Source organism: Hoplias malabaricus, chromosome 6, assembly GCF_029633855.1.
Source record: "Hoplias malabaricus isolate fHopMal1 chromosome 6, fHopMal1.hap1, whole genome shotgun sequence".
NCBI classification, from domain to species: domain Eukaryota; kingdom Metazoa; phylum Chordata; class Actinopteri; order Characiformes; family Erythrinidae; genus Hoplias; species Hoplias malabaricus.
Window position 1 is genome coordinate 28,790,898 of NC_089805.1, and position 15,428 is coordinate 28,806,325.

At 40.0% G+C, this 15,428-nt stretch overlaps 1 protein-coding gene across 1 annotated transcript in view; it reads right to left on the reverse strand.

The window, feature by feature from the left end:
• Nucleotides 1–15,428, reverse strand: part of cacna1ha (calcium channel, voltage-dependent, T type, alpha 1H subunit a) — a 53,750-nt gene that overhangs the window by 18,953 nt on the left and 19,369 nt on the right. Inside the window, exons 9-13 of the mRNA XM_066673687.1 lie at nucleotides 8,311–8,462; nucleotides 7,925–8,110; nucleotides 2,351–2,468; nucleotides 854–1,009; nucleotides 206–293 (exon numbers count right to left, since the gene is read on the reverse strand). Of these exons, the coding sequence (XP_066529784.1) occupies nucleotides 206–293; nucleotides 854–1,009; nucleotides 2,351–2,468; nucleotides 7,925–8,110; nucleotides 8,311–8,462 (700 nt within the window). The remainder of the gene's footprint in view (nucleotides 1–205; nucleotides 294–853; nucleotides 1,010–2,350; nucleotides 2,469–7,924; nucleotides 8,111–8,310; nucleotides 8,463–15,428) is intronic.

Consider the following 15,428-nt stretch of genomic DNA (forward strand, 5'->3'; position numbering starts at 1 on the left):
CAACTTTAACAATGCTCTAGAGGACCATTCCTTTCTTTATGAGACAGAGGCACCCAGACTGAGCTCATCCATGCCTGAGTAGTGCTGCAGACGTATAAAACACAAGCTGATGCCTTCTCCTTAGGTAGCTAATTCTGCTTTAAATATGCATTGACTTTTTTCCTGAGGTTATCGTTTAAAAAAAAAAAAATGAAACAACAATAACCTCTGTCCCGCAATTCCCCCATCTTCTCCTCTTCTTCAAAATCAACGGACCTCTTCTCCTCATCTGAGTCTGACTTGGTGGCATCTCCCTGCAAACACAGGAGAAATGTAACAGACCCAGCCTTCTATGGGAGCCAACACCTGGAATGGGCAGCATTCAGGGTTTCAATAACTGTGATATTCTGAATGCAACTGTAAGCCAAGCCACCAGGTTGATCACAAACAGCTGCCTGTCTCTCTTCATATGTGAATGAGGCTCTGGGGCACCAACACCAGCAGTCCCTCACTTAGCCTAAATCTGCTCTACGTGTACACAGTTAATGCCTCACGACCCAGTGAGAGCACTGCGGTGCTATAGTATTAGTGTTGGTGGCTTTACATAAACATACTGGTGACCTGTTTTTGGTTCACACAGCCTGCAGTGTGACAGATGGGCCCAACAAAGAAGCACAGCGTTAGAAATTCAGCAGAAGACCCAGGCACCTTGTGGTGTGAAAAAGAACCATTTATTATGCATAAATAATCTCCCACCACTAAAGAAAGCTTTATACAATGTCTTTATTGTTGACATTACAGAAAGGCAGTTGCTGGTGGGGATATTGTTTAACACAAAACACACTGATAAATATTAAATTCTGTGTCACTGTACCTCAGCTTGAAAGGCCTCCACCAAGATGGCTACCAGCAAGTTAAACAGGACATAATTTCCAAACGTCATCAGGGCTACAAAGTAAAGTGCAGCCAGTGGAGAGGTGGAAGCCATTCCATTATAGAGGACAACATTCCAGTCCTCCTGAGTTAGTATCTACAATAAAAACAAAACAATTATTGTAGACATAAGCCTGTAGACAGCTAGACAGCTGATACAGACAAAATACCACAGCACATCCTCTGTGTGTGTGATGGGAAGTCAGGGGTGAGTACTGTGCGAAAGTCAAAGACCACCATTCATGTATAGATATTCCTATTAGATAGAAAAGTAAAGCAAATATATAACATATAAAATATAAAAATTCCTTCACTATTTTGTGTGTCTATTCTTCACATTTATTTTTCTTAATAGGTTTCATTCCTTTCGGAAGGTTTGCGTTCAGATTTACCAAAAAACAAGTCTAAACAAAGTTTACATTTTAGAAGTTGGTCACCTTTTCCCGGTTCGCACAGATAAGTAATTCTGAATATATTCAGTGATGCTGAGGTCTGAAAACTGGTTGGCAAATCAACTGTTCTGAGAAAACCAACAGCTTCTTGAACCAGACTTCCCTGCTTTTGTCTATATCCCATTCTGAGTAATGACATTTTGAAAGCTTCAAATCCTTAAAGTATTGTAACTCTTAGAGAATATACTCTTATAAAATATTGAACTCTTATAGAAACATCGGTACATGTGTACAGGTTCGTTTCTGATGTTAAAATATCAGATAAATTCATCTGATATCAATATACTCAACATCAATATACATTATTGTATGACTTTTTTAACTTCCATATCCTAACGCAATTGGATGAAATTATATGTAATTATAGATAACCCAAAAATTATAACAATATAATGGCTTTTTTTATTGTTATAAAGCAATAAACAAATTATAATGACCTGGCTGTCTAATGAATTAAAAGGCACAAATGTTATACAGAATACAAGTTCCATGTTATATGCGTCTTAGAGAGAGTTGGCTATATCAGTCCAGGTATTATGCCTGTTTGTACATAAAACATGATCTGTTAGCATTTTCTATAGTGGGGATTTCATTTTTTGCACACTGTAGACAAGTACAATGCAGGTTCAGCACCTTAGCAACAATGGAGAAAATTGTGCTGATGCAACAAACACTATAAGCGAATCCTTTCAGAGTATTAAAAATAATTGCTCTATTTGGTGCTGCTCTAGAAATAAGAATGGTGGGCAGACCTTACTCTTTTAATGACAGTGGTTGAGGAAGTAGTGCCTTTTCTGGTCTCAGTATAAGTAATAAAAAAAACATGTAAACCTTAACTTATGTATGTATGTATGTTCTCAGCCATTAAATCTATTAAAAATGCTCACTAATCTTTCTAAAATGGGGTGCTTTATGTTATATACAAGCCTGTACCTCAGTGATTAATGAATGTATAACAACTAAGGCATTGACGACTGAGCTCTAACCTGAAACACAGTGACGATGGCCCACAGCAAAGAGTCAAAGTTCTTCCTGTCTGGTATCGTGTCTCCATTCTCCATCTTCAGGCTGAATTTGCACCCAAACAAATGCATTCCAAGAATACTGTTGGACAGCAGGGAGTAAACATATGTTATAATTTTTAGTGTATTACATGATTAGCTCAACTGACCTGAACAGATATTGTTGTTTGTCAAGCAGTTTTACTGTTTCATTGCTGTCAAAAGAAATTTATCTACACTGTTGATCATTTTTAGTTTACTAAATCATTTTAACACAACAGATGTCCTTCATATTGTGTGAAATCTTTATGATGAATGGACCAATAGAAATACTCCAAAATTACTTGGAATAAGATCTTTTTTTTTACATTGACTTCCGCAGAATGTTAAGAAAGTTTTTCCTTCTTCGATAAAGTTATAAAAATTGTTTTCTTTGGACAGCAACATGTTACTTGGGATTATGTGGGATTTTTACTGCAAAAATCAATTCAGTAAATAAAAACACCCCAGTGAGCCCAAAGATAAAAAGTGTTATAGATGACTTTGGGGTTGTCTATTAGATGTATAAATTTTAGCCAAGTGTAAATATTTAATAAGTTATTTTAAGATTAAATCTGTTGGACACCTCCTATTTATGGTTGCAATATATATATATATATATATATATATATATATATATATATATGGATGTATGAATATTTGAATGATTAGTACATTTATGTTGTGAAAACATATAACCCCTTATCACATTTCCTCCTATGACTGCATATTTTTCAGTAACAAGTAACCACAAGGTGCAGTTTTTACATGTTTCAATTTATTGAAGGAAAAATCCTGTTCAGTCATACCAGCTGTTGCCTAATGTTTAATGTTTAGAGAAACATTAGAGAAGGTCCTCACACTTAACAGGAAAATGGTGGAGGAGACAGCTGCCTGCCGTTCTGGCATGTGTACACTGCCCCTTGTGCACTATTGTGTGTGTGTGTGTTCACTGCCACGGATGGGTTATTTACAGAAGTCATTTTATGTTGTACAATGATCAATAAATGCATGTTTACTTTGCCCTAGGTGAAAATTATTGCTGCTGTATCTACACTTCACTTAAATATAACATGTCTGGCATTGTGATTGAGGCTAAAATTCTCTAATATCAACACATAATGCTACTTTCTAAAGAAACAAGTACATTGAAATCTGCTGCTTTCGAAAGTTTTAAAAGGATTTTGCTAAATCTCTAGGAATCCACAGCGTGAAATCCACAAATGGAGAAAACTTGAAACAGTAGTGAACCAAATATATCTTGAACAAAGCTGAGTTAATTATTGTATCTGATGATTATCCTCTGAAGGTAAAGTTCCGATTTCTACCAACTGTTCCATTACACTACAGTCTTCCGAAAATACGCTGCAGTAGATTTAAGAACTCCTTTATCTAGTACATCCATACTGCTAAATAAGAGGGCAGAGTAAAGTTCTCTGTCTTCTGCTTGCACATTGTTTGCTCCTTTTAGGTGTAAATTAATTTGTTCTGTAAATGTTTGTTTCAGCCATTACATGTGTTTTATATTGTTTTATATTGTACTGTATGCATGGATGGGATTGTTAGTGACTTCCTGGAAACCAAGCTTCTGTCTGAGAGATAATAATAAATTCAACGGAACTGAACTGAACCTCTCCTCCTTGGATCACCACCTTAACGTGGTGGAGGGGTTTGCGTGCCTGCGTGAGCCTAGGAGCTATGTTGTCGGGGGCAATAGCCCCTGGTAGGGTCTCCCAAGGCAAATTGGTCCTAGGTGGTGGGCCAGACAAAGAGTGATCCATAAAGACACGGATGAAAAAGAGAATAACGTGGACACAGCCTCCCTTGCCCGGAGCAGGGTTACCGGGGCCTCACCCTGGAGCCAGGCCTGGGGGAGGGGCTCCTTGGCGAGCGCCTTGTGGCCGGACTTTCACCTATGGGGTCCGGCCGGGCTTAGCCCGAAGGAGATACATGGGTCCACTCTCCCATGGGCCCACCACCTGTGGGAGAGGTAGTAATCCGGGTCTGGTGCATTGTGGTCGGGTGGCGGTCGGGGTCGGGGGCCCTGGCGTTCTGATCCTCGGTTACTGAAACTGGCTTTTGGAACATGGAACGTAACCTCTCTCGTAGGAAAAGAGCCTGAGCTGGTGCGCGAGGTTGAGAGGTACCGGCTAGATATAGTTGGGCTCACCTCGACACACAATATGGGCTCTGGAACCAATCTCCTTGAGAGGGGCTGGATGCTCTTTCACTCTGGAGTTGCCCAGGGTGAGAGGCGTAAGGCAGGTGTGGGCTTACTCATAGCCCCCCGGCTTAGCGCCTGTACATTGGGGTTTACCCCAGTGGACGAGAGGGTAATTTCCCTGCGCCTTCGGGTTGGGGAAAGGGCTCTGACTGTTGTTTGTGCTTATGCACCGAACAGCAGTTCAGAGTACCATGCCTTCTTGGGGACCCTAGAGAGAGTGCTGGAGAACACTCATTCTGGGGACTCCATTGTTCTGCTGAGGAACTTCAACGCTCACGTGGGTAATGACAGTGAGACCTGGAGGGGCGTGATTGGGAGGAACGGCCCCGCTAATCTGAACCTGAGTGGTGTTCAGTTATTGGATTTCTGTGCTCGTCACAGTTTGTCCATTACGAACACCATGTTCGAACATAAGGGTGTCCACAAGTACACCTGGCGTCAGGACACCCTAGGCCACATTTCAATGATCGACTTTATAGTCGTATCATCTGACCTGTGGCCATATGTTCTGGACACTCGGGTGAAGAGAGGCGCTGAGCTGTCAACTGATCACCACCTTGTGGTAAGTTGGATCAGATGGCGGGGGAGGATGCCGGACAGACCTGGCAGGCCCAAACGTGTGCTGAGGGTTTGCTGGGAACGTTTGGCAGAGGAACCTGTCAGAAAGATCTTCAACTCCCACATCCGGCAGAGCTTCGACTGCATCCCGGGGGAGGCTGGTGACATTGAATCCGAGTGGGCCATGTTCCGGACCTCCATTGTTGAGGCGGCTGAACGGAGCTGTGGCTGCAAGGTTGTCGGTGCCTGTCGGGGGAGAACATGGAAAACGACTTTTGGTCGGCTCAGAGAAGTTTCTGGCAAACCCTCAGGCGATTCAGGAGGGGAAAGCAGTTTTCCACCAACACTGTATATGGTGGGGGTGGGGAACTGTTGACCTCGACTGGGGACGTCACCAGACGGTGGAAGGAATACTTCGAGGATCTTCTCAATCCCACCAGCACGTCTTCCACAGAGGAAGCAGAGCTTGGGGACCCCGGGGGGGGGGGGGGGGGGGGGGGGGGGGCTCGTCTATCACTGGGGCTGAAGTGGCCAAGGTGGTAGGGAAACTCCTTGGCGGTAGGGCCCCGGGGGTGGATGAGGTTCACCCTGGGTTCCTCAAGGCTCTGGATGTTGTGGGGCTGTCCTGGTTGACACGTCTTTGCAACATCACGTGGACATCGGGGGCAGTGCCTCTGGATTGGCAGACTGGGGTGGTGGTTCCCCTTTTTAAAAAGGGGGATCGGAGGGTGTGTTCCAACTATAGGGGGATCATACTCCTCAGCCTCCCCGGTAAGGTCTATGCGGGGGTACTGGAGAAGAGAGTCCGGAGGGTGTCCGGTTTGGTGGTCTCAGGATTCCATGTCTGCTTTTTGCAGATGATGTGGTCTTGTTGGCTTCATCGTGCCAGGACCTCCAGCTCTTGCTGGACCAGTTTGCAGCCGAGTGTGAAGCGGTAGGAATGAGGATCAGCACCTCCAAGTCCATGGTACTCAGCCGGAAAAGGGTGGAGTGCTCTCTCCAGGTTGGAAGTGAGATCCTGCCTCAAGTGGAGGAGTTTAAATACCTCGGGGTCTTGTTCACGAGTGAGGGAAAGATGGAGCGTGAGATTGACAGGCGGATCGGTGCAGCGTCAGCAGTAATGCGGGCTCTGTACCGGTCCGTTGTGGTGAAGAGAGAGCTGAGCAGAAAAGCAAAGCTCTCGATTTACCATTCAATCTACGTCCCAACCCTCACCTATGGTCACGAGCTTTGGGTAGTGACCGAAAGAACGAGATCGCGGGTACAAGCGGCTGAAATGAGTTTTCTCTGCAGGATGTCTGGACTCTCCCTTAGAGACAGGGTTAGGAGCTCGGACATCCGGGAGAGACTCGGAGTGGAACCGCTGCTCCTCCACGTCGAGAGGAGCCAGTTGAGGTGGTTCGGGCATCTGGTCCGGATGCCTCCTGGACGCCTTCCTCGAGAGGTGTTCCGGGCATGTCCAACGGGGAGGAGGCCCCAGGGCAGACCAAGAACACGCTGGAGAGACTACATGTCTCGACTGGCCTGGGAACGCCTCGGTATACCCCCGGAAGAGCTAGAGTCGGTGGCTGGGGAGAGGGAGGCCTGGGTTTCTTTGCTCCGACTGCTTCCCCCGCGACCCGGACCTGGATAAGCGGTGGATAATGGATGGATGGATGAACTGAACCTTCCCACAATTTGTCCAAAAGGGCATAAAAAACTTATGCAGGAATTCACAATAGTACGCAGACAAACATCAAAAGAACTGCAGGCCACACAATTTTAAAATCTAGAATTATACTGAATAAGGTACAGTTATGTTCCCTAACTAAAGGCACTGATTATGTACCCTTGAAGGTACCACGACAGTGACAGTTTCTCTGAGAGTATACAGGACCTGGACAACTTTTGCTTTCTTTCAGAAAATCCTCAAGCGGTATGTCAGTGCATCAGTGTGTGACAAACTGAATGTTTTGGTATTGCCAATTCAGTCCTTTATTGAATCCCATTGAGATCATGAGCCGATCATGTACAAAAACCTTCCTTCAAATGTCACTAAAATAATGATTAAAAAAAAAAACACTGCAAAGAAGAGTGGCTATATTTCTTCCACAGTGCAAGAATTATAGCAAATTTAATTGTGTTTAATTGTGGTGGTTGGGAAGGGTCAAACACGTTTTCATTGCATTGCATAAAGAAGCTGGACTAACTAAAATGTATTTTAAGTAAAATCAGGCCATATCAGGTGCAATAATTAATTCATCTCTTATCTGTGCTCACTGAGCCTCTTTCTGGATCCACTGGTAATTTTTATCTACATCTACTGTTCATACGTAATATTGTGAAAGATTCAGGGAATCTAAAGGAGTCTCACTCTGTTTAGGGCATGGCCATAGACTAACACAAAACATTGTGTTACTGTAGTAAAGCCACATAGGCCCGAAAGTACTTTGAAAACTATGTTACTGCAGCGACTAAAACTCTATTATGCAATAAAATGAGAATTTATTCCACTTGCAAATGTACAGTAGTTTGTATCTTTAGTTCCAAATGATGAAGCTGTATTACGTATACGTATACATATTCCGTTCCACTACAATATAACTGCAGAAGCAGCCACAACAATTTTCTTTCTGCCTCTTTGAATATGCCCTGGGGGATGTTTGAAGAGACAGCAGTTGACATTGGCTCCTCTGATTGATGATTAAGCAAACTGCATAAATTGAGTGAGTTGTGTAAGTGGTCTCCTGGGATTGCACCTGAAGGTGAAGATGAAGAGCATGAGCAGCATGCAAAACGTTGCCACATTGTCCATAGACTTCATCAGGACCACCAGCTGCCTGCGTAAAGCTGGTAAGAACCGCACCAACTTAAGCACCCGCAGCAGACGAAAGGTCCTGAGCACAGAGAGCCCACCATCGGCCTGGCCAACAATCTCCCAAACACTGCAAAATATGCACACAAAAAGTTGGTGAGGCCAGTACACATCAACTAATTAAACAAATGCCTAGTGATGGGATCCAGTCAAGAATACAATTTTGCAATGTATATCAGTAATATTAGCTTCATTATAACATTACAAAGAGCCAATCTAGAGAGCAAAAAGGCACAGCATTACAATACAATTAGCACTAAAACCACATACCTTATCACTACGATGATACCATCAAAGATATTGTAGGGGTTCTTGATGTAGCCATACGTCCCAAAGGCAACCAGCTTAAAGATCATCTCGAGAACAAACATGCTGGTGAAGACGATATTGCTGATCTCCAGAATGTCTGTCAGTTCTGCAGGCTGTTGGAATAAACACAGAGCCACATTTCATCAGATCAGTATATGGTCCTTATAGTCTGTTGAGAGACCAACAAACAAGTAACTAAAAAAACAAAACAAAACCCAAAACATAATGAAAAGATATAATCAAGTCTGATGGTGTTTTGGCCTTTGCTCCCACCCACTGTCCAATACCATTCCCGTTTCCACACCCTGGGTTGCCAAGTATGAAACACAATTGCAGACACAGTGTGCTGCAGCCATGGAAGTGAGCAAGCAAACAGAGATAACATTATTTTCCACTGGACCTAAAAATCCTCTGTATCTTTCAAAAATATCCATAGCCAGAGACAGACTAAAACAAGAGGAAATACTTGTGATGTATTTAAAAGATGGAGACAGCTTAGAGCCCAGCAGGATTAAAGGATGGATTCAGAGTTGGATACTACTACTGAACAGGTAAGCTAGTCATTTCTGAAAAACTATTAAAGTACAGAGTACTTTATCTATGTATGTACTGATTAAAGTGTAAACTCTAGGGTTGTATGTTTTAAATAAAGAAAGTGAGGGAAAGTATTGTGTTTCAAAAGCTTCATTTAATGTGGAAAAGCAAATTCAAATAAGAATATTAGCCCTGTAAACTGATTCATTTTAAGGGGGAACTAAATGTCTGAATGCAAGCATTGCTAATGAGAAGCAAATGTCTGCCTCATAAAATGACATTTTAGGGTGGAAGGAAAAACTCAATAATGATATCACCAGCATTTTCTGGCAAATTATTTAAAATGGAATATCAAATATGAAGCTGGTAAATACAGAAAGAAGGAGGTGGATAATTCACTTTTTGCCTCTTGCAAGCATAGGTAGGTGTTTTTCTAAAATGACATATACTTATCTGTGTAAATAGGTAGATTAATAGTGTATTCCTTTTAGCTATGCAGATATAAAGTTCATAAACTTGTTGCTCGTTTACTTAGGTTCAGGTTTTCTCAACCTGGCAACATGCGTGAGCTTCATTCCTGAGAAGGTGGAGGGCACATGCAGCTCTCTCCAATGTTTTGAATTTGGATTGACCCACCACTGTAAACACAGATTGTTCCTTTAAAATATAAGAATTTATGTTGTGGGGACCAGCTTGTGAGTTTGTTTTGGTCCCTGTAATGTGACATATTAATATGATTCTTTTATTATTAATTATAATTTGTAGTTACACTTATATAGCACCTTTCTAAACACCCAAGGACTCTTTACAATCAACACTGCACAGAACGCCATTCCTACCAACATCAAACGCACACAATGTACTCTCAACCAGGAACAATCGTCCACCTTGAGGACTGCACTAGGGAGTTCACCCAGGAAAGAGTTACCATCCATACCCGGGCTTGCACACATACAAATATTCATTCACTCACACAAATATACATCATAGCACTGAGGTGCAAAAGATGTGCAAATAATTTAAACCCTATCTTTAATTGAACATAATAAACAGCACAGCATTGTGAACATTGAAACTGTTAAAGATTATTGTTTTCTTTTTTTTTTAATATTTGCCAATTTTTATTTTGATCCCAGCAACACATAAAATTAGTTGAGACTGGGGCATGTTTACCACTGAGTTGCATCACCACTTCTTTAACAACACTCCGCAAACATCCAGGAACAAGTCACTGTAGTTTTTAAAAGTGATGTTTTCCCATTCTTGTTTGTTCTAGGATTTCTGCTGCTCAACAGCTCAGGGTCTCTGTCATGTATTTTTTGTTTCATAATGCACCAACTGTTTTTAATGGGTCTGGATAGTTTAGCACCTGGATTTTTAAAATAAGGAGCTGTTGTAATCCATGCAGAATGTGATTTTTTGTTTTTTACTGAAATAAGCAAGGGCAGCACAGTGGTGTGACAGGTAGTGATATCACACAGCTCCAGGGATCTGGGGTTGTGGGCTTGAGCCTCACTCTGGGTGTTTGTGAGGAATTTGCTGTTTTTTTCCCTGTGTATGCATGGGTTTCCTACGGGATTCCTCGCCTAATTTCATTTCATGTAGTATTACATAAATTTACCGCACTTTTGTAGCCCTGACATCAAATTCAAATCTTTCTTAACTTTATAATAAAATATACACATAATTAAACCAGTTTAATTTAGCACCTAACAACAGATACATTCCATCCATGCCATATACATTTTATGATATGTAAAAAGTAAGCAGATTAGCAAGACATAATAGAAACAATAGTGATTTTTGAATGAATAAACAGAGGTTTAAAAATAACACATCTGTTTTAAAACCGTTAAGGATTATTATCTATTTATTAGCATTGTTTTTCTTAGCAAAACACTAATTTGTTTAACTGTGTGGAATAAACATTCAGGTTCAGTATTTTTGGAATGAGGTAATGATTACATGCTGACCTGTCAAATCAAAATTGCCTGCAGTTATACACTGTTTACTAAGAGCTGAGCAATACTGCACAGTAAATCAGTCAGACAGTACTAAAATCTATGCATCACCAGCTGGTTCTGGGGTAGATAATTTGACCCCCTTGCATTTGCTGATGCAAACAGTACCACCACTCTGTGAAGGCACTCTGAGAAATCACTACACTCAAGGCCTCTAGAACAAATCAATAAACAAATTCTACAGGAGCCATAAAGCCAAATGCTTCCCTTGCTTCTCTGCTAGTCAATTAGAGTGCCATCAACCTGAAAGTTCACCTGGATGCTGTTTCTATTAAAATAATCACACAAACCAAGACATTTGATGGCCAACGTCTTAAGAAAGTGAGAGAAAAACCTCAAAGCCTAAATGCTCTAATATTTCAGAGACAAAGTCATTTCTAGATCTCAAACTTTTAAAGTTCTCAACTTGAGTAAATATTTACAATAGTTAATAAAATCATATTAATTTAACCTAAATCAGTCATTTTAATTCAGTTTGGTTCCATGCAAAAACCTTCATTTATACAATTTTTATTCAAAACAGGCCCCTTAAATATGACTGTGTATACTTAAGCCATTATAAAAGATGTGTACAGTATATTTTTTTCCTATAAAGAACAATATTATGGCAGCACTGAAACTATTAATACCATACTGTTATAAAATCAAAAGTTTAAAAAGAAATTCCTACGGTGACAAGTACAAACTATGCTTTTTAAAAAAACACATTTTTCTTTGGAAAATGCATTACACACAAGAATCTGGGAATTGTTCATTTTGCTGAAAACATTTCAAAGAATAGATTGTCAATATTTTCACTCAACAAATCACATGTATTTTCTAAACATTGGGCCAGGGGACAAATTAGAAATGTTCCACTATAATCAGGTGAAAATTAAATGCAATAAAAGATCATTCACCAAAGACTCAGTCTTTGTATCTTTGTAACCCATAATAGGTAATAGATCATCACTTTGTACCAAACTATAAAAGAGATTTTTCAAACAGAACAGATCAAAAAGAACATTTCTTATTGTAAGACTATTAAAAGATTTAAAGCATTTGAGAAATCTGAGTCCATTTATGGCAAGGGCAGAACATAGTCACATGGGCATGAAGTATTTTGAAAAAACACAGAAACTTTATCATTCCCCACACTCCACCACTGCATCAGGAAATGCAACTTGAAATGAAGCAATGAAAATAAAGGGAAGGTGATGTAACACAGAGGTGAACACGCCTCTGTCCCAACTACTTTGGAGAGCTGGCTTTTTGGTTACTGGCACCAACTTTTTAATTCTACAGTGCCCTGAATTGAAAATACTGCCTACATTAAAACCAAAAAACACATATAAAAGATACAGCAGGGATTTTATGAGGGTCCAGTGGCATTTAACTGACAGCAAACAGTGGAAAATAGACTGAAATTTTTGATTAGAGCAAATTCATATGCTTTCTCTCCATTACAGAACTCTTAAGTTCATTTAATGTAGAAAAATGTAGAAAGGGCCAGGAACGAGACAATGTATTTAAAGGAAAAGCACACTATAGGGACAAAAGCATTGAAACACACCTCCTTACCGTTGAAATAAGTTAATTCATTAAGTCACATTACCAGTAGTGTATAAAATCAGGCACATAGTCACGCAGTCTTCCTTTACACACATTTGTGAATGAATGGATCGCTGTAAAGTGTTCTGAATTTAAGTGTGTTATTGTAATAGGATGCCACCACTACAACATGTCAATTTCTGAAATTGCTTCTCTCCTAAATATTCCCTGATCAACTGTGACTGGTATATTAAAAATTAAAGTGTTTAGGAACCACAGCAACTCAGCCACAAAATGGTAGACCATGTAAGGTTACAGAGAGGGTTTTCCAATTCTACTTAATAAAAATAAATAAATAAATAATTCTCACTGATTATTCACTCAAACCACCAGGTAAGCACATAATGAATAAGCAACATATGACAAATTCTTAAATAAATTATACCTCATATTACATACAGACCACCATACAGTGCTAGACAATGTAAAATAAAAATATTAATATAATTCAAGTGTTTTAAACTGGCAAAGTTGAGCGCAGCAGAATTACTGTGAGTTCAGTTTGAGTAGCCAAAAACCTAACTAGCTGATTAGCATCAGCTAATAACAATAATAATATAAACACAAAATAATGACTATGATTAGGCTATACACTCTCCTGACAGACCTCTTTACTATGATATCTGTTTATTTATTTATTTATTTATTTATTTATTACAGCTAGTTAGGCTATACATAGTGATTAAATTAACTGTGGAGATGATTCACTTCAAGAATGTATTGCTGACACAGGACACAGATCACATTATGTTACAGTTTTTCGTTGTGTCAGTTTTTCATTATCTTGGCAGGATAATCAAAATGTAAATTTACATAGGTCTAGTGAAATCTTTGGGCTTGAGAAACTGTGCCTGTATATTATGATCTGATAAACATTTGAACATTTTAATATAGCAATGATAATATGACAATAGGGTGGCACAGTGGCAGCAGGTAGTGTCGCTGTCACACAGTTCCAGGGTCCTGGGCTCCTCCAGGTGACTGTCTGTGAGGTGTGTTTGGTGTGTCCTCCCCGTGTCCTAGGCTGCTTACTTCCAATGAAGGCAAATATTAATTCTTGATCATACCTAAATATTTTGGACTATTGTATGCTCCAGCTTTGTGAAAATGGTTTGGGGAAGACCATTTTCTGTTACAGCACGACTTTGCCCCAGTGCACAAAGCAAAGCCCCTAAAGGCATGGATTTTGGAATTTGGAATGGAAGAACTTCACTGGTTTGCACAAAATACATATGGGATGAATTAGAACAAAATTGTAAGCCAGGGTCTTGTTCAACTTACCTCTAAAATGCTCTTCTGGGTGAACATGCAAAAATTGCTACACACACGGACTTCACACAGAAAGCCTTCCCGGAAGAAAAAAAACTATAGCTGCAAAGGGGAGACCAACTCCATATTAATGCCTAATGAATGGTTTGTCATAAAAGATCCTGTAGGTTTAATGCGTAACTGTCCCGATACTTTTGTCCATGTATTGTAGGTAGTTTTTTTAAGCTCCTTGTGATTTTTCATTCTGAGTTTCTTCATGAAGGTCAGTTAAATCAGTGTTTTGTCTGGATCAGACAAGCACAGCGTCATTAATCAGGCCTTTGTGAATTATCATTCTGCACAGACCCCATCTTTAAATGTCAAGACGTTTTGTGATCTCTATAGAGCACACTAACTCTAAAATAGCCTTGGTTTATGGTCTAACTTTAAATGAAAGGATAAACTGTATAATTTGAAAACAGAGCCGGATTACGTTATTTATTTATTTATTTATTTATTAACATATTATTTTTCTACAGCCCATAACAGTTAACAGCAAAATTGTTCATAAAACAATCTTAACGGTAACAAAATGCTTGACATGTGCTCTGATCGACAAATCAACAGTAGCCTATAGAAAGCCTTACCAAAGGATGCGAACATAAAAATGAGGATGTGTTAAATTACTGCACAAATTAACAACAAATGAATAACAAAATGCAGGATACAAATAATGGATGGAGTAGGCAAATTTAAGTTTCTAGTGGCATTTAACTGACAGCCAACAGCAAAAATAGCAGAAATCATGAGTAGGTCAATCAAACATAAAAAAGAGAAAAGTGTCTTCCTCAAATGGTTGCTACAATTTTGGAGATATAATAATTAACAAAAATGTTTGATGAACACATTAACAGGGATTTCACAGGGATTAAGGCACCTAGCCCAAAAGATTTAAAACACGCCTTCACCAAAATGTACTGCCGAACTATGCATTCTGGTAGGTCACTTTCTCCTGGCATATGCCCAACCTAGATCCTTCCATCAGAATGCTGCTTACTGAAACGTGACTTATAAGAAAATGATTCTAATGCTGAGACCAGTAGTGCACTATTTTACACACCTCCAGCTAAAGCGTGGTATTGGATATAGCATTTCTTTTGTGCATTTGCTTGGCCATGGAAATCAATTTCATAAAGCTCTCGATGCTCAGTTCTTGGGCTGACAATGCTTTTAGAGGCTGTTTGGATTTCTGTAGTGAGTGAGTGATGCATCAGAGGAGAGGCTATTTTTATGCGCTATATGGTTCAGCACTTGGCAGTCCCACTCAGAGTTTGGATGTTCCAACGCTTCATAGCTGAGCTGTTTTTCTCCTACATGCTTACATTTGAGAATGATAGCATTTACAGTTGACCAGGGCAGATCTTCCAGGACAGAAATTTCACACACATGCTATACCAAAAGTGACCTCCTATGATGGTGCCAAGCTAAAATCCCAGTGCTCAAGACTCGTTCAGCAGCCAGTTTTTTTTTTCTATGAAGATTGTAAAGTCATCTGCTTTGTGTTATAGATCTTTCAGTAATGAGTGCTAATAAAATATATGAATTCTTTAATCATGAGTGTGGTGCCCTCGTTAATGTAAGTGCATTTAGAGCAATGTACAGGATACACCTGAATGGCATTCTGCA